Source organism: Leopardus geoffroyi, chromosome E1 (genome assembly GCF_018350155.1).
Source record: "Leopardus geoffroyi isolate Oge1 chromosome E1, O.geoffroyi_Oge1_pat1.0, whole genome shotgun sequence".
In the NCBI taxonomy this organism is placed as follows: domain Eukaryota; kingdom Metazoa; phylum Chordata; class Mammalia; order Carnivora; family Felidae; genus Leopardus; species Leopardus geoffroyi.
This window is the reverse complement of record NC_059330.1, coordinates 18,660,398-18,680,841: the sequence shown is the minus strand read 5'-3', so window position 1 is coordinate 18,680,841 and position 20,444 is coordinate 18,660,398. Positions and strand designations below refer to the sequence as shown.

Sequence of the window (20,444 nt, the reverse complement as noted above, 5' to 3'; positions counted from 1 at the left end):
GGGAAACAGTGTGATTGTAAATATTTACTGGATGTTTGTTTAATGTCAACTCCCCTTCCCACTCCACCAGGAAAAGGTTTTTGTCTATTTTGTTCACCACTCACATCCTGGGCCAAGCCCAGTGCCTGATTGATGCAAAAGGCTCAAAGTACTTGGCTGAATGAATGAATGAGCATCTTCCTAGCGATCTGGCCCCAGGGTATCTGCCAGCTTTGTGGAGATGGTTTCAGCCTCTAAAGTAAAAGATTCACACATCCCCTGCCTCCTTCCCAAAAGGAAGGAGAGCGATCATAGGAGTAAGAGCAGCAGACAGACCAGAGGGCTCAGTCCCACGTGAGAACTGACCTGTGCATGGGCCCAAGGGGTGGGTACATTCACTCAGTATAGGGAAGCAAGAGCAGTGCCTGCCCATGCGGACGTGGGCTCTCGTTTACTCACTCAAGTTCATAGTTTTTTCAGTATCTACCATGGCCACTCTTCTAGACTCTACAGGTAGAGCAATGAACAAGAGAGGCAATGCCCAGCCCCAACAGAAAGGCAAGAAGTAGATGTACTCTGTCACGTCAGGAGCTAATAAGAATTCTGAAGAAAAATAAAGACAGAGGTAAAGGAAGAAGAGAGAGGGACAAGATGGAGGTGTGGGAAGGGTGCCATCTACACGGCATGGTCAGGAAGGGCTACTCCAAGGAAGTGAATAGACACGTGGATGAAGGGAAGGACCCAGTCATGGGATGATTTGTGGGAGGAGTATTCTAAGCAGAGGGGAAAGCAAGTGCAAAGGCCCTGAGATAGGAACCGTCTTGGTGAAGTTTGGAAAACAGCAAGAATTCCAGAGGGACCAGAAGAGTAGCAGAGGATGCAAGCCTCACTGGAGTGGCTAGAGGATGAGGAGGTATAGCGAGACCTTACAGTGGTTTGGCTACAGAGGAAAGCAAGAAAACAAGGTGGTAGCTGGGGGACTTATTTGGCTAGCTGGTCAGTTATTTCTCTGAGACGGGAACCATTATAGCCTGTTGGTCATTGCTGAAAATGATCCAGCAGACAGGAAGACACCAATGATACAGAAGAAGGGGGTCAGTTTTCAGGAGCAAAGTCCTTGAGCAACTGACAGGGAACAGGATTCAGTGCTCAAGCCCTGAAATTGACAAGGACCGACAGGTCTTGAAAGGTAAGGAGCTGCCTGTTGCTGGAAGCATTCAGTTTACACGAGAAGCGTGAGAGCGAGTAGGAGGGCTTATAGGTCTGTGCACCCCCAGCACCTACCACAGCGCCTGGCACAGACCGGGTGCTCGCTACTTGTTTGAGGCGTGAGGAAATGGACAATGCTGTCAAGGGGAGAGCCAAGCATAAGATGACCGGAGACGACCTAATCAGAAAGTCTCCAGACCCACAAAACACGACATACCTGGAAACTGTGCAGCACGGCGACGTTGATCTCAATGACAGCCCGGTCCTTCCAGAGTGAGGCCAGCTTGTGCGTTTCCAGGCCCATCCTTCTGCCCACTTCCTGCGGAGGCAGAGCGATAGGGTGAGCTGGTGCCCGGGACTCCTCCTGCACAAGCCCACGTCCACGGTTGGCCCCGCCGGACGGGCCTCATTACCTCCAGGATGTTGTAGCGCTGAACGTCACAGAAGTCCCGGACCCCGATCTCCGTGCCCATGTACCAGCCATTGAAGGGGCACCCTGGGAACTCCAGGCCACCCACCTCGAGCAGCATGTTGGCCACGGCAGGCAGGGCATACCACTTTAGCTCCAGTTCACGGAACCACTCATACCTGGCAGGGAGGCAGAGCCAGTGAGAACTGAGGCCTGCGCTTCTGCCCATCCTCACCACCACCCCCACCAGCACACAAAAAAGCCTTCAGAGAAAGACTCAACTAAGAAAACTCCTTTCCAAGTGTTGTTCTCTGAGTTTATGCAACCTGGAGAGGTGAACTGGGCACAGTAGGTATGAGTCATTAATTAAGCATTCATTTACTCATCCGTTCATGCAAACATATATCGAAGCAACACATGTGTGACAGGCACCGTGCTAAACACTGAGAGCCCAACATAACACAGCAGTTAAGGACTCTAGTGTCAGAAAGCCCAGGTTCAGGTTCTGCCTTACTGCTTACCAGCTGTGTGACCTTGGGGTGTTATTTAGCCTCTCTGAGCCTCAGTAACCCCACCAGTAAAATAGAGACAACAGCATCCCATTCATGGGATTACTGTGAAGATAACATTATCACTCATTTGGAAATTCATTTATTTCAGAAATATTTACAATTGAACACCTACCATGTACCAGGCACCCTTCCAGGTGTTAGGGATCTACGGCTGAACAAGAAAGGCAAGATCCCCATTCTCAAAGGGCTTACAGACTACAGTCTAGACTCTAGATGATACACAAGTAAACAGACAAATAAACAGAAAAACAAAAGGAAGGTGATGTGGTAGATGGAGGGTGAGGGTATCTGCTCTTGATAGAGTGTTCAGGATAGGCTTCTCAGAGGGGGTGACATTCTGGAAATATCTCATTGTCAAGAAGAAATGAATCCTTTAACTTTCTGAGGAAAAGGCATGTCAGGCAGAGGGAACAGCAAATGCAAAGGCCCTGAGGTGGGATTGACTTCAGTATATTCAAGAGACAAAAAGAAGAGTAGATAGCTCAATGCCTGCCACATAGTGAGTCCCAAATATATGGAGGTATTTTTGTGATTATGAGAGCTGCCCAGAGCCGGGACTGCTCCAGAAGTCACCATAGCCCTATACTTTCGCCACATTAGATGAGGGCCAGCTAAGAGAGTTGGCAGGAAGCAAGAGGCCTGGGCTGCTCAGTGTGAGGATATTAGAGACTTTTGGGGTCCTTCTCCCAAGGTCACTGCTTCCCAAGTTCTTAGGGCCCCATCCGTCTAAGCCTCTGCTTCTCCCTCATTATCAACATATCCTCATAAATCTGAAGCCCAAGACCCAAGTCCATGGTTGCTTCACAAGCGCTGACGAGGCATGACTTGAAAGCCAGCCCTTCTGGACACCAGCTGCTGCTGGCTGGGCTTTAGGGGAGCGGGAGGGGGGCCTGAGGATTGGGATCTCCCTAAGGAAAAGAATGGAGCATACATGTTAACATACACCCTCAGCACCCATAACATACACCCTGCTTACTTGGGATGTTCCATGGGCACCTCGAGCACGAGGTCAGGCGGGATTTCAAAGAGCTCAGGGTCTCCGCCATCGGCCTGCAGGACCAGAGGCACCACATCAAAGCGGCCGTACTTGGGCTTCCAGCCCAGGTCGATGCACAGCTGGGGGCAAGACAGGCCCGGTGAGTCTACACACCCAGACCCCTCGGCCCCTCTGGCTCCACTCTGTCGGCCACCAAGGCTGGATCCCGTACCTGGGTGAACTCCACGCTGGCAGGGTCCCCCAGGATGGTGCCATCAGGCATCTGGTAGCCAGCATACCGGATGAGCTGAGCATTCCAGATCCGGAAGTCATGCTTCCCATCACTCCGCTGGGGGAACACGGTGATGGCCGACCTTCCCAAGACAAAGACAGCGCCATTTACCCCTCGGCTTTGGTAGGGGCTCCCAGCCAGCCTCCACAGTGCCCCCCCGCCTCCTGTCTTCCCACTCCCCAGGGCTCTGCACCTGACCTAGTCGAACCAAACTCCTCTCCCTGCCTCTGTGCAACCTGCCCCCTTCCTGACATACCCTCTCCCTTGTTCTCCTCCCACCTCTGCCCCTTCCTTCAAGATCGATACAGGGACCACGCCTCTGGGGAGCATTCCCCATCCCTCAGGCAGGGTTAGCTCTCCCAGCCTCCTCCCTGGCTGCACCACATTTCTCTTGCAGTCTAGTTAGTTGGATGTTTGTCTAGTACCAGGGACAGTGGGCTGGAGCAGTGTCCTAGGTCTTAGTCACCTCTGCATTGCCCCCACCCCACTGCCATGTCTAGTCGTGGGTTGGGTCCCCATTATGTGGGCGCTGAGTGTTTGCTGAACAGAAAAATGAATGAATGGCCGAATGAGCCATCCAGTCCTAGTGGCCTTGACCTCTTTGGTTGGGAACAGGAAAAGGTAAGGGCAGGAGGGGCTACTGATGAAGAGTGATTCTCCTGGCTCTAAGAAAAACGACACACTAGAGCCTTGAGCTGCAAAGCCAACCTCTCAGCCCTTCTAAAAAGTGGAAAGCCTGACCAAGCAGTGAAGAAGTGGCTGCTTAAAGATGCCTTTAAGCATCTTTCCAAATGGTTTCAAGTTGGAAGGAAACCAAGGTCATGGGCTGGTGAGGGGAGCTAAGCTCATGGAGGCTACTCTCACTACTGGGGCTCGACAAAGAAGCCTGAGTCTTTCTCCTTTCTCTATCTCCCTGGTTTCTCCTGGAGCCAGAGATACCTCCCCTAAACCCATCTGTGTCCTTTGGCTCAGACTCGGGGTTGGGGGGGTAGGGTGGGCCCTAGCCACACCCCTGGGAAAGGTGCACCCACCTGATGTTGCCATTGTTGGTAGCATAACGCACGTGTCTGCAGATGTGCTCGAACATTTCCTGGGCAGTGGAACAGCTCCGGGCATCGAAGACCTGCACACAGCCCACCCAGCCCACACCATCAAAGACTGTGAGGACAGAGGCCTCGGGGTTGATCAGAAGCTAAGTTAATGAGGGAAGGGGGAATGGTCCAAAACCCCCACCACCCAAACCCCAAGCGGAGGAGAACGTTCTCCTCTCTGCACTGACACCTCCCGTCTCAGGGCTGCCCCAACCTGAGGAGCCCAGGCAACCCCTCTTGGAAGACGCCATCAAAACCCTATCACAGCCCTAGCCTAGTGCCTTGATAACATCAGCACATTGCATTAAGTTTTATTTAATTTTGAGATAGAGACAGAGAGCAATGAGTGGGGGAGGGCCAGAGAGAAAGGGAGAAAGAGAGAATCCCAAGCAGGTTCTGCATTGTCAGCACAGAGCCCGACATGGGGCTCGATCCCATGAACCCTGAGATCCTGAGCTGAAATCAAGAGTCGGACGCTTAACCAACGGACCCACCAGGTGCCCCAACATCAGCCCATTTTTCACAGGGCTCTCAGCACATTTTATTTCAGCCAGCGTTGGTTTCACCAGTATTTCTCATCAATTTCTCTGTCCAAGCACTTCCTATATTATCCAGCAATAAATGATCCCCCCACGTAAACATGCCTATGAGGCTAGGATAAAGAAAATGTTTTCTAGGAGCCAAGGATTCAAACAGTGGAGGTTGACAACCTCTGTTGTGGCACCAGGGCCTCAACAGTAATAAGAACGAGGTCATTGGTTTTATGTCTGTGTGAGAAAAGGCCAGCTAGAAATCCCGTGCTGAAACCACATTCTAGACTTCGAGGGGGAAGCCCTACGAGTCCCCATCTCACGGTCACAAACGTGAAGAGAAAACCAGAGTGGGGAGTCTCGGGCACAGCTCCACCCGGCTGTTCAGAGCCACCTGCTGGGGGCCTGCCCGCCACCCAGGTCCTCTCCCGCTCAGGTCTAAGGACGCCCACCTGTAGGTTGGACCACTGGATCCTCCCGATGCAGCGGGGGGCATTGCGCCAAGCCTGCTTGGTGGCGAAGATGAGCTCATCTCCCGTCAGCTGATAGGTTCCTGTTGTTTCTATCTCCTTTGTTACTGCTTCCACCCTGGCCAGATGTTCCTCTATTTTTGCCCTGGGGGACAGGAAGACATCAGGAAGATCAACAATGAGATGGCCTTAGATGGAGACTAATTCCAGCCACAGAAGCAGGAACTGAACTAGGACACCAGGAGGGCAAGATGGCCCTCACAGAGGCTGTCCCCTCAGGGCCAGTTTCACAAGTGTGTGACACCGGCCCCCAGCTTGGAAGGGCCCCCTGCTTGGCTTAATGCTCTGCTGTCACGGTCTTGAAATTCTCAGTCAGCTTGAACAGGGAGCCCACGTTTTCATTTCTCCCCTGGGTCCTGCCAGTTACGTGGCTGGTCCTGATTCTGTGGGCACCCTAGTTGTTTCCAGGCGCTTTTTCTCCAATTACATTTACCTCAACTTGGCAAGCATCAGCCAGGAGTGCAAAATCCTTCTCAGATGCCTGCAACACCCGGGGAAGTACTCACCAAGCCACAGCCACACCCTGCCTCTTGGCCACCATCCTGTGACCAGGAGAGGAGCAGCCCCTGCGACGGCAGCTCCCGTGTGCCGAGTACTCATTATGAGCAGGGCACTGGGCGAAGCCACTCACAGCTGGGGTCTCACTGAGTCTCTGGGGGAGGCATTTTTGTGTCCATTTTGTAGCGTGGGGTAGGAAGGCTCTAGTGGGTTAAGTAGCAGCCCAGAAACGCAAGTGTGATAAACAGCAAAGTCAGGACTCAGAAGCAGGTTGCCCTGATGCCAAGCCCAGGCCCTTAACCTTCCACCCTCCACCCTAGGGGGGAATTGCAAGTGCAAAGCGCTGAGGGCCTGCCCACGCTTCCCTGGACTGCGCTGGGCTCTCAGGACTCAGCCTGCAGGGCCCCAGGGCCTACTCAGGGAGGAGCCCTCCACAGCCCAGTCCAACAGCACAGGCTCCTTACAGTGTGTCGCTTCTCAACCCCCGCACTGTTCAGCCAGCAATTCCAGGAGAGATTTCCAAACTGTTCCTTCCCTCCCCTCCCAGGCTTCAAAAATATCCCCCAGGGAGGGATTCAGTCAGAAAGGCTTTGAAACACATACACACACACATACACACAGCAACCTTGAGATTTCCAATCAACACCAAAGACTATTTGAAATGGCACCAAACAAAGCTATTTAAGGAATGAACTGCTGATTAAGGACAGTGGACAACTCAGAACAAAATGGCCTTTCTGTGGATGAAGAGTGTCTTGACAACTCTTGCTTGATTAAAGAAAAAAAGCTCAAAGGCAAAACATTTGGGGCTCTTTATCTTCAAGGATACTCCTGGCATTAAGGACCTGCTGGGTGAGGTTAAGGCCGCCACACTGGAAGCCCTCCCTCCCCAGCAAAGCATCTAGCGAGACTCGTAGATACATCCAAGCACGGAAACAGTAGCAATCTCCAGGACACCCATGCCTGGAGCACCCTGCGTGGTGTTACTATGGGACGATGTAAGAAAGGATGATTTTTTTCACATTTTTGTCTGATCCCCTTCAAATTTCATATTCTATCACCGTTTTCATACAGTCCCATTTCTGAGGCACTCCAGATGCTACGATGCCTATTCGTCCTGAAAAAAAGAGTCTAGCTTTTGGCATAAGCCAACGGATTTGAACAGAACATTCAGCAAGTTACCATTTCTAACTATACTCCTTCATTCATAAGCAAGACCTAACTCGCCAGCTGTCTGTGCCTCTGGCTGCACAGAAGTTGGGACCTTCAAGGTCAAAGAGCTGGAGGCTACAACATAGGTTAAAAGCAGAGGCTCTGATGCCAAGCTGCCTGGGTTCAAACCCCAGCTGCGGGACCCCCGAACATCTGACTTCAAGCAGATTATTTCACCCAGGGGCTTCAGTTTCCTTGTCTGTAGAATGGGGAGGGTAATAATGATACTTATTTCATAGAGTTGTGGTGAGCATTACTTACAAGGCACTTATGCAAGGCCCAGAACATACTTAGTGCTCAGTAAATGTTAGTGTTGAGACCGTGGCCCGATGAGGCCCATCAGGAGAATTCCCAGACTCTGAAAGGCTCATTACTCATTGACAGAGCTGACAGCCCAAGGATCTTGGGCCTCCTGGTCACAAAGCACTTCTACAGAGGTGTGGTTGCACGGCACACACAGCAGGCAACCCCCAACAGATTTCTCAATCCAGTTATTAGAATAGCCGGAGGAGCTTCTAAAGAACACAGACGTCTTCCTCCTCTGCACTTCCTGAGATCCCGATGCCCTTGGCCCAGCGTACCCTGGCGTCAGTACTTTGCAAAGTCCTCAGGTGACTCGATGCACAGCCAGGGTTGAGGATCAGAGACCCCGGAAAGTAAGGGCCCTTTGCATAAACTCAAGGCCCCCTCCAGCTCAGACATTGTAGGGTCATAGTAGAGGGGACACGGCATCACCAGGAACCACTCTTTCCACCATGGGGGTCCCAGGCGCACTTCTAGGACTCACTTCATGCAGCAAAGTGCCGCGTGACGTATACCATAAAAGCCACACTCCCCTCCCAGCCCATAAAACAGCAAGTGCCTTCCCTCAGTCATTCTTGTCTTACGACCCCTTTGTGTATTTCATTTTAAAGTTGTAAGTGAGCCTAAGTTGATAATCGTATATTTCATGAGACCCAGGAATACAGAGTTCAGTGCAAAGAGCATGACTAGCTCTCTCCAGGTCAAATGGCATGGACTCCAGCTGGGACTGGGCTTCCCTGTTCACACCCGCTGGAGGTAGGCTGGACCAGGTGGTCTCGAAAGTCCTTTCTATCCCAGACACTTCATAATGAAAGGGAACTTGGCACAAACTTAAAGGCTCACAACAATCTTCTGAGCCAGGTTCTAATCTCACCCCACTTTTACCGATGAGGAAGTTGACTCACAGAGAGGGTAAACAGATTTCCCAAGGGTACAGGACTGGTTGGCTACTGGTGCAGCCAGGATTCAAATCCAAATGGGTACACTCCGTCACTTTCCTACACCTATGCTTTCAACCACTACTGCTATGTGTCTTTTTCTTTCTTTCTTTTTTTTTACGTTTATTTATTTTTGAGAGACAGAGAGACAGAGTGCCAGCAGGGGAGGGGCAAAGAGGGAGGGAAACACAGAATCCGAAGCAGGCTCCAGGTTCTGAGCTGTCAGCACAGAGCCCAATGTGGGGCTCAAACCCATGAACCGCAAGATCATGACCTGAGACGAAGTCGGACGCTTAACCGACTGAGCCACGCAGACACCCCAACTATGTGTCTTTTTCTTATGATTATGAGAACCTACTCTGGGGTCTTTCCCCTTGGGAGAACTATCCTTTAGCCCCGGGCTCACTGTGAATCTGGGAAGGAAAAGGGCCTGGGGTCAGAGGGAAATGATTAGAGACGGAGGAGCTCAGGGGAAGGGGGAGGCAGCAACCCTGCCCAAGTGAGACTTACTCTTTGAAGGAGCTGTAATACTGGTTAACAAATTCGATAGCTTGAGGTAGAAGCTCGTCTGGGGGGGTAGGCTTGTCCCTGGGTCCTCTGGTCAAACTTTTGGGGTTCATGATGGCTCCCAGACAAGACTTAGACCTGCAAGCAAGATCCTGGAAAGAGAGAAGCAGGTGGTAAGGGGGCTGCTTGGCCCCTTGGGAAGGTGTTGACACAAGTCCTCCTTCAGGGCCATCTCTCCTGGCCATTTCCTTCCACTCCAGCTGCTCCAGCTCCTTGCTGCCCCTCTCCACCCCTGTGGCACCTCCTCCTTGGGGTCCACCAAGCTTTCTCCCCACTCACATCTCCTTTCCTCTACTGGCTCACCCAAGTGGGTGTGAGCTGGGGTTATTCCCACCACCTTGGGCTCAGTCTCTGGCTCTGCTCCCCAGCCAGACTCAGACTTGGCAAAGTCAACAGCTCGATCCCTGGGACATGTCAACTACCTTCTCATTTAAAGAGGCTGATATGGTTCCTGGGTACACACTATTAGTATTCAGCCAAAATGAATTGCAAGGAGAGGATATAAATCCTAAAGTCAGAGGATGGCACAGAAAAAATACTGGAAAGAAGTACACCTAAATGTTAACTGTGGTAGTTTCTGGAAGGTATGGAAAATCATTCTGTTTTCATGGTCTTGGAATTTTCAATTCTTTTCCACTTTACAATCAGAGTGCGTTCTTTTTTTTTTTTTTTTTTTTAATAATGTTTATTTTGGGGGCGCCTGGTGGCTCAGTCAGTTAAGCGTCCGGCTTTGGCTCAAGTCATGATCTTACGGTTCATGAGTTCAAGCCCTGCATCGGACTCTGTGCTGATGGCTCAGTGCCTGGAGCCTGCTTCGGATTTTGTGTCTCCCTCTCTATCTGTTCCTCTCCCGCTTGCACTCTTCTCGCACTCTCTCTCTCTCTCTCAAAAATAAATAAAGATTAAAAAAATGGTTTTTAAATTAAAAAAATAATGCTTATTTTTGAGAGAGAGCGAGCATGTGATCTGGGGAGGGGCAGAGAGAGAAAGGGACAGAGGATCAGAAGCAGGCTCTGTGATGTCAGAAGAGCCCGATGCGGGGCTCAAACTCACGAACCATGAGATCATGACCTGAGCCAAAGTCCGACGCTTAACCAACTGAGCCACCCAGGCACTCCCAGAATGCATTCTATAGTTAGAATAAGACACTTAGCAGAAGAAGCCTTAAAGGCACTTACTCCCAACTACTCACTAGATGCTTGAACCCCTCTCCAATCTCCCTATCAAATAGCACTTGAATCCTTCCAGTGACAGGGATCTCACTATCTCCTGATGTAGTTCAGTTCAGTTTTGGACAGTTCTATTAGAAAATTCTCCCTGATTAAAAAAAAAGAGAGAGAGAGAAAGAAAAAAGAAAGAAAGGTCCCCAATACTGCATTGTGTTTCTAAGAAAGATTGAGTTTCTTTCTGTAATCATTGATCTCACCTTCAGATTACCCATTACCCATTAGGGGGATTAATAGGGAGTGGGCATCATTTACTTCTTCTGTTATTTTTTTTTTTTAATTTTTTTTTTCAACGTTTATTTATTTTTGGGACAGAGAGAGAGACAGAGCATGAACAGGGGAGGGGCAGAGAGAGAGGGAGACACAGAATCGGAAACAGGCTCCAGGCTCGGAGCCATCAGCCCAGAGCCCGACGCGGGGCTCGAACTCACGGACCGCGAGATCGTGACCTGGCTGAAGTTGGGCGCTTAACCGACTGCGCCACCCAGGCGCCCCATACTTCTTCTGTTATTTGTGAAGAACACTGGTTTCTGTTCCCAGCACCCTGTGCCCAAGCAGATGACTGTCTGGTTTGCCCGGGAGGATGTCCATTTGAGCTAATAAGGGCCCTAACGGCTTCACAAGCTTGGGACAAGGGTCGTTCTCCCTGAGCCCCAGACCTCTCACCCCTTTGGCCTTGTGGTGAAGTGTGTCTTGGAAAGTCATCCCACTGCCCCAGTTTTTGATCCTCACGTGCCGTGGGCAGGCCGACGGGGGCATATCCAGCTTCCCCAGGGATTCTGGAACTGTCTAAGGGGGGGAAAACACCAAGGATTTACAAACGCCTTCACTCCAGGACCCCACAGGTCTCCCCTGAGCCCTACTCTGGCTTGGAGCGGGGAACCATGATTGGGGACACAGGTCAGGATGTCGGTCTGTGTCCCTCCTCCTTTCCCAGCAGCTTGGCCACCTGGGCCAGTGCCTGCTAAGAGCTCCAGGTGCCTGGGCCACTGGCCAGGCTTCTCTCCTCACCCAGGACCCTGCCAAACACTCCCTCAGAGGAACTGCAACAGGAGGGATTAAGGTTAGCTGTAAGGGAGACTACGGTCGCAGCCAATACTGCAGAGAACAGAAATCTCAGCACAAGGAAGAATGGACCACTGCCTCCCATGCAGGCATTTAAGACTATGGAAACCATCTTCTCTCCTACCTCTCGCCCATTTCTCTGCCCACCTCTCTGGAACGCTGAGGTCCAAAGCTCTTAAGAAAGATGGAATCTGTGGGCTAGAGGCTGGGGGCTGGGACTGAGGCTCAGCTGCTGAGCTTGCTTTATGTTGGGGTGTCCTACCCTTGGCTCCATGAACGGCCTCCTCTCATCCGTGCCTGTCAGCCCGCACAGGCAAATCATCTGGGGGCCATAGCATCACAGGGGCCACTACTCCCGCTCTCCCAAGGCCCTTCCTCACCCTCACCCGTGCCCCTGGGGGTCCCCACGCACTGCCCAGGCCCTAGCCTCCACCAGGCTGCTCCTCCTGCATCTGCCTACACGAGGGAGGAAGGGGGCTTCCCACACCCGTATGACTCACTGACCTTTACTGTCCCCGTGAGGGACTGGGGGGGCTCATTCCGGTGTTTGCTGAGGCTGTGACACTTGGGGTCATCCTGTGTCACTAGACTGCAAAAGAAAATAGTCATCATGAGGTAGAGCATTTCAGGACAAAGAGGGATCTTGGAGTCCCCTCTGCCAACCCCTCATTTGATGGAGGGGGAACCGAGGCCCAGACGGTAGGAGTGAATGTCACAGCTGCCGGTCGAGAAGGATGTGTGTATGCGGTGGGGAAGGCAGCCAGCCAGACAGACCCAGTCTCCCCACCAACACCACCCTCCCTCCTCCTCTTCTTTTCTTGCATCCCCCCACCCACCCACCCGCAAAGCCAAAAAGACAAGAGAGGAGCCGAGTCAAAGCTAGCCGCCCAAATGACCCACAGAAGCTCTGGGAAGATGCCCCTCCCAAAGCCAGGTACAAATATAGTCATCCTATGAGTGCACAGAGAATGGCTCCTTCAGGCCCGCCCTCCCAGGCCAGCAGCACTGCCCACTACCCACTTGTTTAAGCCTTTTTATTTCAAGCCCTTGATGTATCTTGGTTTCGTTATTTATCCTAAATTTGTATTAGGGGAAATGTTAAGCATATGCAACTAGGAGGGATGGTATAATAAATCCCCATGGGCCCTTCGCCCAGATTCAGCCCCACTTCAACAAGTATCACCCCACGGCCAATCTTGTTTGAACTCTATTCTCCCAGCCTCTGCTATCATTTCAAAGCCAATATGGAGCTTCACATCATTCATAAATATCTCAGTTAGTGTATCTGGAAGTCAAGGACTCTTAAAAAATATATTGCTTATATTTATTTTAAAACAGGAGATGTAAAGAACTTTGCCTGTCCTTTGAAGAGGAAAAAGCCCTAACAGTCTGAAATCACTCAGAAACCACTGCCCCGGGGCACCTGGGTGGCTCAGTCGGTTAAATGCCTGACTCTTGATTTCGGCTCAGGTCATGATCTCATGGTTTGTGAGATCGAGCCCCGAGTCCGGTTCTGCACTGACAGCATGGGGCCTGCCTCGGATTCTCTCTCTCTGCCCCTCCCCCGCTTGCGCGCTCTCTTTCAAAATAAATAAATAAACTTAAGGGGAAAAAAAAGGCAAAGAAACCACTGCCTCTGGTTTGGGATTTCAGGTTCGCTTTTCTGGCGAATGCTACAGAGGAAAGAAAGCCTGTGACCTCCCCAGGCCGCTTACAGGTGAGCACCCCCCAACAGTCATACCCCACACGTGCCTCCTCCTGGGACGAATCACACTATAGGGGGGTTTCAGTATGAAAGCTGTGTTCCATGTTCTTCTGGGTATTTTCTGGGGCGGGCATGCGTGTGCACACACATCCAAGGGGAAAGGAAGTTAGAAAGTATTACAAAGGTCTCTCATTTTCCACTTTATACGTATTTGTAACGTTGGCATGTGAAGAATGAGCATGTATTACTTTAGTTATTGCGAAAAGTAATGACTATATATTTAAACTAACATTATATGATCAACTACATACATTATATAGTAGTTACCTGATTTATAACTATAAAGAGACGGTATCCTTTTACGAGAACATAAATACGTATCAGGAAGCAACTTCTACCTAAATCAAGCGACCCAACAGGCTTTCCGTGCGACCTGCTATCATCATTCCTCTGATGTGGACTGGCGGGCCCCACCAGAAAAAAAGCCAGAATAGGGTAATCTGTGCATTCGGAACAGGTGAGCCATGGCTGAACAATCTTCAGAGGGCTCCTTAAATCGGAAGAGTTTTTAGGCTGGGGTTCTCAGTGAGGCAATGACTTACTGCTCTTAATCTTTCGCGGTCACCTCTGACTCCAACCTCCACCCTGCTTGTTCTTGCTTCCTGTCCCTTACTTGTGGCCATAGGACTGGAGGATTTGAGAAGTAATGTTTAGATGGAAAAACAATGTCTTTGTACACTGCACATAACTACTGCCACCAAATATGAAAAACCACCTGAAAATCTACTATACAGATGGTCCAGATGACCTCATTGCCTATGGTTGGATAATTGGGTTGTGTCCAGTTTCTGCACTATTATAAATAATGCCTCACACTACTGTATACATGGTCTGATGGTGATGATGATGATGATGATGATGATGATGATGATGATGATGTGTGTGTGTGTGTGTGTATAAGCACAAAAAAAAAAAAAACACCTGGGGGAAATGCCAGTAATAACAGTGATGACAGTCTCACTGAGATGATGACACTCTCAATTTTCCTTTATAGGCTTCTGCATTTTCCAACTTTTACTGTGTGACCATCAATTCCTTCATAAATTAGGAATCTTTTTATTTTAATTTGAAAGACGAATAAGCAAAGCTAGGCACAGGTACCTAGCTACCTTCTGCCCCAGGTAGCTAGCTAATTTCTTTGGGCTAGCTGCTGGGAGCCAGGGTGGCCATAAGTCAGGTGAGCATACTAAGGATCTGGACACTTATTGCCAAATTACTACACAGTCCATCCAGACACTCCTGCAATTTGGCTAAACCCACAGCTATGCTCAGTACCGTCTGGTCCTTCATGGGAGCAGCGGACCCTTGAAGAGCCTGCCGTCAGAAGGAGTGCTGGAGCGTGGTGCTTAGACCTGGACCTATCCACAAGTGCCGGGGTGACTGCGGATGGCTGAGGTCAGAGCAGCAGTTTGCGGCTTGTTTGGGGTAACGGGGGTCATGATTTCCCTTGCAGTTACCACTCCTGCCCACCGCCCACCGCTGCACGCACGGGGGTGGGGGTGGGGGTGGGCGGCGGCGGAGGGACGCTCTGGGAAACGGGTCTGATTTGTAAAACAAGAACCTCTTTGCTCTCTTAATCATATCCGTCCTAGTGTGCAGCAGCCCCAGCGCTGAAACGTCTACAAAGGTCCCAAGCGCGGAAACATCCACAATTCCGACTCCAGCCCGCATAGACGCCTCTCGTGGGTGCACGCGGGGCTTCTGTGGGTCGTCTGCGGCTACTAAACCGCAACCTCTTTGTGTTCTCAACGAGAAAACCACTTTACATCCTCGTCGGCATCCTACGGAGCCAACGTCCCAACCCTCAAACTCTCACGGAAAACCGAGGCTGTGAGCGGGCCGGGGCCGCGCGCGCCCCGGCTCGAGCCGGGTCCTCGCGCGGAGCCGCCCGCCACCCTCCCAGGGCGGACCCGGCCCGGCGGGGGGTACCTGGCTCGGCGGGGACCGAAGGCGGGCTGCGGCCGCAGGATCCTGCGGAGGAGCCGGCAGAGCCGGGGCCGGGCGGCCTCGCACGCGGCGCCCAGCCCCTCGCGCATGGCCCCAGCGCGGGCGCAGCTCGGAGGGCGCCCCGCTCCGCCCCGGCCCCTTTATGGCCGCGACCCCGCAGCCCCCGCCCCGGGGCGGAGCGAGCCGGAGGCCGGCCCAGCCTGAGTTTCGCCCCGCGCCGGGCCCGGGGCCCGGGCGGGGGTGTCCGGCGCCTCCGTTCTTGGTTCTGCGGCCGGCCGTGGCCCCGGGCTCCCTACACCCACCCGGCGTCCGCAGGGAAGTCGGCCTTCTGCTGGACGCCACTGGACTTTCTTCGGGCCAGGAGCCTGGACATGCACGGCCGGCCTCGGGTTGGTTTATTCCTCATGAAACAGTGTATGTTATCGTAACGATTCCCACCATCTGGCGCTTTATGGTTTAGAAAGCAAACTTTCCTGTCTGTTATTTCATCTATCCCTTACTTAATCCAGTCGAGAAGACAGTTCTATATGGTTTCCTCTTTATTGAGAAGGAAGCTGGGGGCTCAGAGAGGTTGAGGATCTTGCCCAAGAGCACACAGCAGCCTCAGGCCACGGCCCAAGCTCCCTTAACTCACAAGGCTGTCGCAAAGAAGCGCTATTTCTCTTTGGCGAGTTCTGTGTGATTCCAGGAAGGGAAGCCAAAGGAAGCGCAGGGCTGGGGGTGACACCGTGGGAGACAGGGTGGGCGGCGGGTGGTGGAGAAGCCCCCTCAGGTCCCCTCCAGGGGCCTGGTCCTTGCTACCTGAAAGTCACAGTGCCTCCTGACTTTCCTCCATCTGTGACTGGCTCCCTACATTGGAAGCAGGGTAACTTCTAGGGTCCAGACAGGGACAGGACAGTAGCCCTCAACCTCAGGGAACAGGGGGCCCTCCTGCATGTAGGACAGTGTATTTAATCCCAAAGCCGAATTAAAGTGGAATGAAAGAGGGTACCTATTTTTTCTGAGCCAATCGCAGCCCAGCTAGCAACACTGAGCTCAACTTTGTTCCAAATTCCATGTATCTTCACCTAGGTGTTCCCACAGTTGCCTTTCTCTCTCTCTCTCTCTCTCTCTCTCTCTCTCTCTCTCTCACACACACACACACACACACACACACACACACACACACACACCACACAGGCACACATGCACACGTGCAGGCACCGTGCTCACTTCCTAATCGTTTGTTTACATGAAATATAGAATCATTAGTCACCTATAATGGGTTCTTGGTCTCATTACATCTGAATGGATTTGAAAATTGCTTTTTAAAATCAAAATACATTAATTGGCTCCCGTTGCCTTCAGGATAAAATCCCCTTTGTACAGCCGCTTCCTCTTACAGGAACATCCTCCCCATCCCCCCTCAGTGTAGGCTAGCTGTCCAGCTGGGCCTACCTCCTCCCCAAAGCCTTCTCCCACCCCACTCCTGCCCACACGACAGCCAGGCCAGGCCCCCTCCAGTCTCCCCAGAAGAGATCCTACTGCACCTACATTGTCCTATAACCTGCTGTCTACCTCTCTGCCTGCCCCACCTCTGCCCTAATATATAAAGCGCTTTAACATCCCATTCTGCATGTACCCCTCCCAGAACTAGTAAGACACCATTTCCCCATTCCTTCCTCCCAGAACTAGTAAGACATCATTTCCCCATTCCTTCCTTGACAGCAGGAACTCTTCTCTTGGTCCCTTTCTTGGCCCATAGTAGGCCCGTAGGGAGAGTCCATAGAGTGTAGAGGTTATGATTTTGGGCTTGGTTCAAACCTCAGCTCTATGACTTCCCAGATGCTGACCTTGAGTAAGTCACCCAACCTTGTAAAATAAGGGTAATAATAGTTCCTGCCTCAACACTGACACCATAATTAGGACTTTATAAACATTGCTATTTTTAGATGCTGTGCATGCGGTTACTAAATGGCTCAATTTGTTGCTTATTTAATTGATAAATAGAAGGGCTTCACTGACATCTCCAAAACGCCCCAGCACAGAGCCAGGTAGGTAGCCCTCAGCAAATCGCTGTTTGTGGACTAGAACATGCCCAGGCCCGAGTGGCGGCTCAGGGTAGGGGTTATGAGCCAGACTGCTGGGTTTGACTGCTGGCTCTATCATTTTCCAGCTCTGAGATCTTAAAAATTACTTAAGGGGTGCTTGGGTGGCTCAGTCGGTTGAGCATCCGACTTCGGTTCAGGTCGTGATCTCGCGGTTTTTGAGTTCGAGCCCCGCACTGGGCTCTGCGCTGATAACACAGAGCCCGCTTGGGATCTTCTGTCCCCCTCTTTCTCTGCCCCTTCCCTGCTTGTGCTCTCTCTCTCTCTCTCTCTCTCTTAAAAATAAATAAATCTTAAAAAACTTTACTCAAACCTCCTAGGCTCTCGTGTCCTCATGGCTACAGTGGGAGGATAACGAACGCTCCTTCCTCGTGAAGCGTTAAGAGGGTTAAATGAATTAAATGTGATATTTTCTCTCCATCGCCTCTGATACCTATGTCAGTACTTCCATCAGCTCACCCCGGCTTAAAAAGATGAGTAAAGTGAGCTAGTTTGCCTCAAGTCAACCTACAACTCAGGTTTCCTGAGTGGTCCCAAAACACAAATCAGGACTAAACTGTCAGTGCTATTAGAAGGTGTGGGATCTGGGGCTCAAGGCAGTAGGCCACACTGATGGGCTAGGAGAGGAGGGGCATTCAGGGTGATCTCAAAAGATGGGGGGTGGATTGGGGTCATATGGAACAGCCACAGTCAAGCATCAGCGTGATGACAGGCCATGGGGAGCCACTGTAGACTCTAGAGCAGAAGCAGGGCTTGCTAGAAGTCATGGAGTAAGAGGGGTTGGAGCTGGGGTGGTGAGAGGGGGTTGCTGCAGCTGGGACATGAAGAGAAGGAAGGGACACATGATTTGGTGACCTCCTGAGATCCCGGGAGGATGCTGCTGCTGTCGGTCTGCAGCATTTGAGTCTTGAAGTGCCAGGAGGACATCTAGAGGCTGTCCAACCCTGCACTCTCATCTCTCGGTCTCTTGGCCACCACAGCGCAGACTGCCTGGTTTCCAATGCGCTCTCCTCCAGTTCAACCCACACCCCACACGGGGACTGTCTTGTTCAAGAACCTGCAGCGGCTCCCTGCCTCTCCTATGGCAGCCCCCAACACAGTCATGCTGGCTTCTGTCTGAATCTTTGCCCATGCTACCCGCTTCCTGCAATGTCTTCGCTACTTGTCTTGACCTCCCCACATTCTACCCTCTCTGCGAGTCCGCCAAGCCCACCTCGCTTCTGCGAAGCCCTTGGAGGGGACCCTGTTCAACATCGCTCGACCTCGTCCTAGCTGCCATCTGCGATAACAGAGACAACCACAACAGATGCCATTTACGGAGCATTTCCTCTCTGCCAGGCACGGGGCTGAGTTGTCTACACGTGAAAACTCATTTCATGCTTACCATGACCCCAGGGGATAAGCAATACTACCCCCTTCTTACAGGTGAGGAAACAGAGGCTCAGAGGCTAGGGGACTTGCCAAAGGCCACAGGACTATTAAGCGGCAAAGCCACCTGCTTCTCTCCAAGCCCGTGCTCTTAACCTTGCCACTCTTCTGCGGCCTCTGGCAGGTGCGCTCAAGGTTGCCATCCTGCCCACTGGTGTCCACGGGAAACCTTCTCTGGGGGCTGCGGGGCTATGTGGCAGCTCCGTATGGACTGGGGCTTTGTTCTGATTCATAAGATCACGTTAATGCAGATTAACTTGTCTTTTTACTTCCTCCAGTTCGAGGCTTTGAACTCTTCTAGCATGCTCTGGAAGCCTGTTCACTGACTGGCTGGTTGGCTGGCTAATTCTCTCAGTTCTGTCTCTGGCTTGCTTCTCCTACAGGCGGCTGGGGGTCGGGTGGGGGCGTGGGTGGGGGGGATCAATTACCAGTCGTGTGACCTGAGGGGAGTCACTTCCCTCTTGGAGCTTCTATTTCCTCATCTGTAAAATGAGACAATGACCCACACTCCACGGAGCGGCTGTGGAGATCAGTTGAGATGCAACACACGTGAAGTGCCCTGTATAACCCTGGCACAGAGTTACTCAGTAACTCGGGTTGCCCAATAGATGATAAGAGACCCTACCATTAATCAAGTGTGTCTACGTATGGGCACACTGCTAAGTGTTTTATATGCACACTCTTGTGTCATCCTCAACCGGCTATGGGGTGGGTCCCACTGGTGTCTTCCTGCTGTGTCTGAGCATCAGAGAGGTCACACAGCAGGTGAAGAGACAGCATGGGGCCAGCTAGTACAGCCCAGCAGAAGGCTTGGATACGGTTTGTCTAATGTCCTGCTACCCTTCAGGCTGATATTCAAAATATCTACCAGTTCGTGAAGCCTGCACACCAGAGAGAATGGGATCGAACGTCAGCCGGGATGTTGCTTGCTCTAACCACTGGGCCCCACTGCCTCTTCCTCTCAAGTCAGATATTCCATACTCCCTTCCCATATTCCTCCCCCAGAGATTCCAGAATCCTTGAGGGCCAGGATTGTGCCATGTCCCTTCCTTCTACACATAGTGTCAGGCGCGATGAGGTGTCCACTAAACAGTGCCTGCGCTGAATTCCTATGGGGACATCTGAGACCTCCAGTGAGATGCCAGAGGCAGGGAGAGGAATTCTGAGTTGGCGCACAGGGCAGGGAATGGAAGCCCCGGGGAAGACGAGCAGCAGGTGGTAACAGGGAAGAGCTTACCCAGAGGGGGCCCGGACGGCCTTCCCCACATTGTTGTTGATGTCTGTTTCCTCAGTCAAGTTGTACTGGTGGGATTTGGCCTTGAACAGAAACTGCCAGGGACAGGCCATCTCTATGCTTTGCAAAGCAGGTCACTTATCTGGATTGAAACTCAGAGGCTCTTCACCGACGGGGCTGAGGAAGGGGAAGGAGATGGTGACAGAAGGTTAGGAAGAGTTTACGGAACTGAGCCTTCCCGATACGGTGAGTTTGCTCCGGAATCGGGACAGAAGCTGACACAAACAGCCACTTCATCCATGCTTGCAATCTCCGTTCCTATTTTGAGGTTGGATCTGGGGATCCGTGGACATAGATTTTAGTTCTACAAAGCCGCATGACAATCTGAAGGAGAAACACTGAATCCATAGCATAGTGATCGCAAAGCACATATACCCTGTGAGCCTCCTTCATAGGACCTGCTGGCCCGCCTGACCCCAGGGCAAGGTGGGGAGGAGCCCACGTGCACTGAAACATGGGTGCCTTTGCCTGGTCCTGCAAGGTCACTCCCAGCAGTCTAACTAGCAACTGTCATGTTACACCTGCC

At 51.8% G+C, this 20,444-nt stretch overlaps 1 protein-coding gene across 2 annotated transcripts in view; it reads right to left on the bottom strand.

Moving 5' to 3' along the window:
- The window catches only part of NOS2 (nitric oxide synthase 2), a 37,970-nt gene extending 17,924 nt beyond the window's left edge, over window positions 1–20,046 (bottom strand). The window contains exons 1-10 of one of the 2 annotated variants that reach the window (XM_045487977.1): window positions 19,862–20,046; window positions 11,902–11,986; window positions 10,999–11,121; window positions 9,050–9,198; window positions 5,511–5,673; window positions 4,469–4,560; window positions 3,378–3,519; window positions 3,146–3,285; window positions 1,602–1,776; window positions 1,406–1,507 (exon numbers count right to left, since the gene is read on the bottom strand). In XM_045487977.1, coding sequence (XP_045343933.1) covers window positions 1,406–1,507; window positions 1,602–1,776; window positions 3,146–3,285; window positions 3,378–3,519; window positions 4,469–4,560; window positions 5,511–5,673; window positions 9,050–9,198; window positions 10,999–11,121; window positions 11,902–11,986; window positions 19,862–19,971 — 1,281 coding nt within the window. In that variant the 5' untranslated portion in view covers window positions 19,972–20,046. Of the gene's footprint in view, window positions 1–1,405; window positions 1,508–1,601; window positions 1,777–3,145; window positions 3,286–3,377; window positions 3,520–4,468; window positions 4,561–5,510; window positions 5,674–9,049; window positions 9,199–10,998; window positions 11,122–11,901; window positions 11,987–15,091; window positions 15,215–19,861 lie in introns of those variants that run through there. The other variant, XM_045487978.1, reaches the window with a different exon arrangement.
- Between the last annotated feature and the right edge of the window lie 398 nt (window positions 20,047–20,444).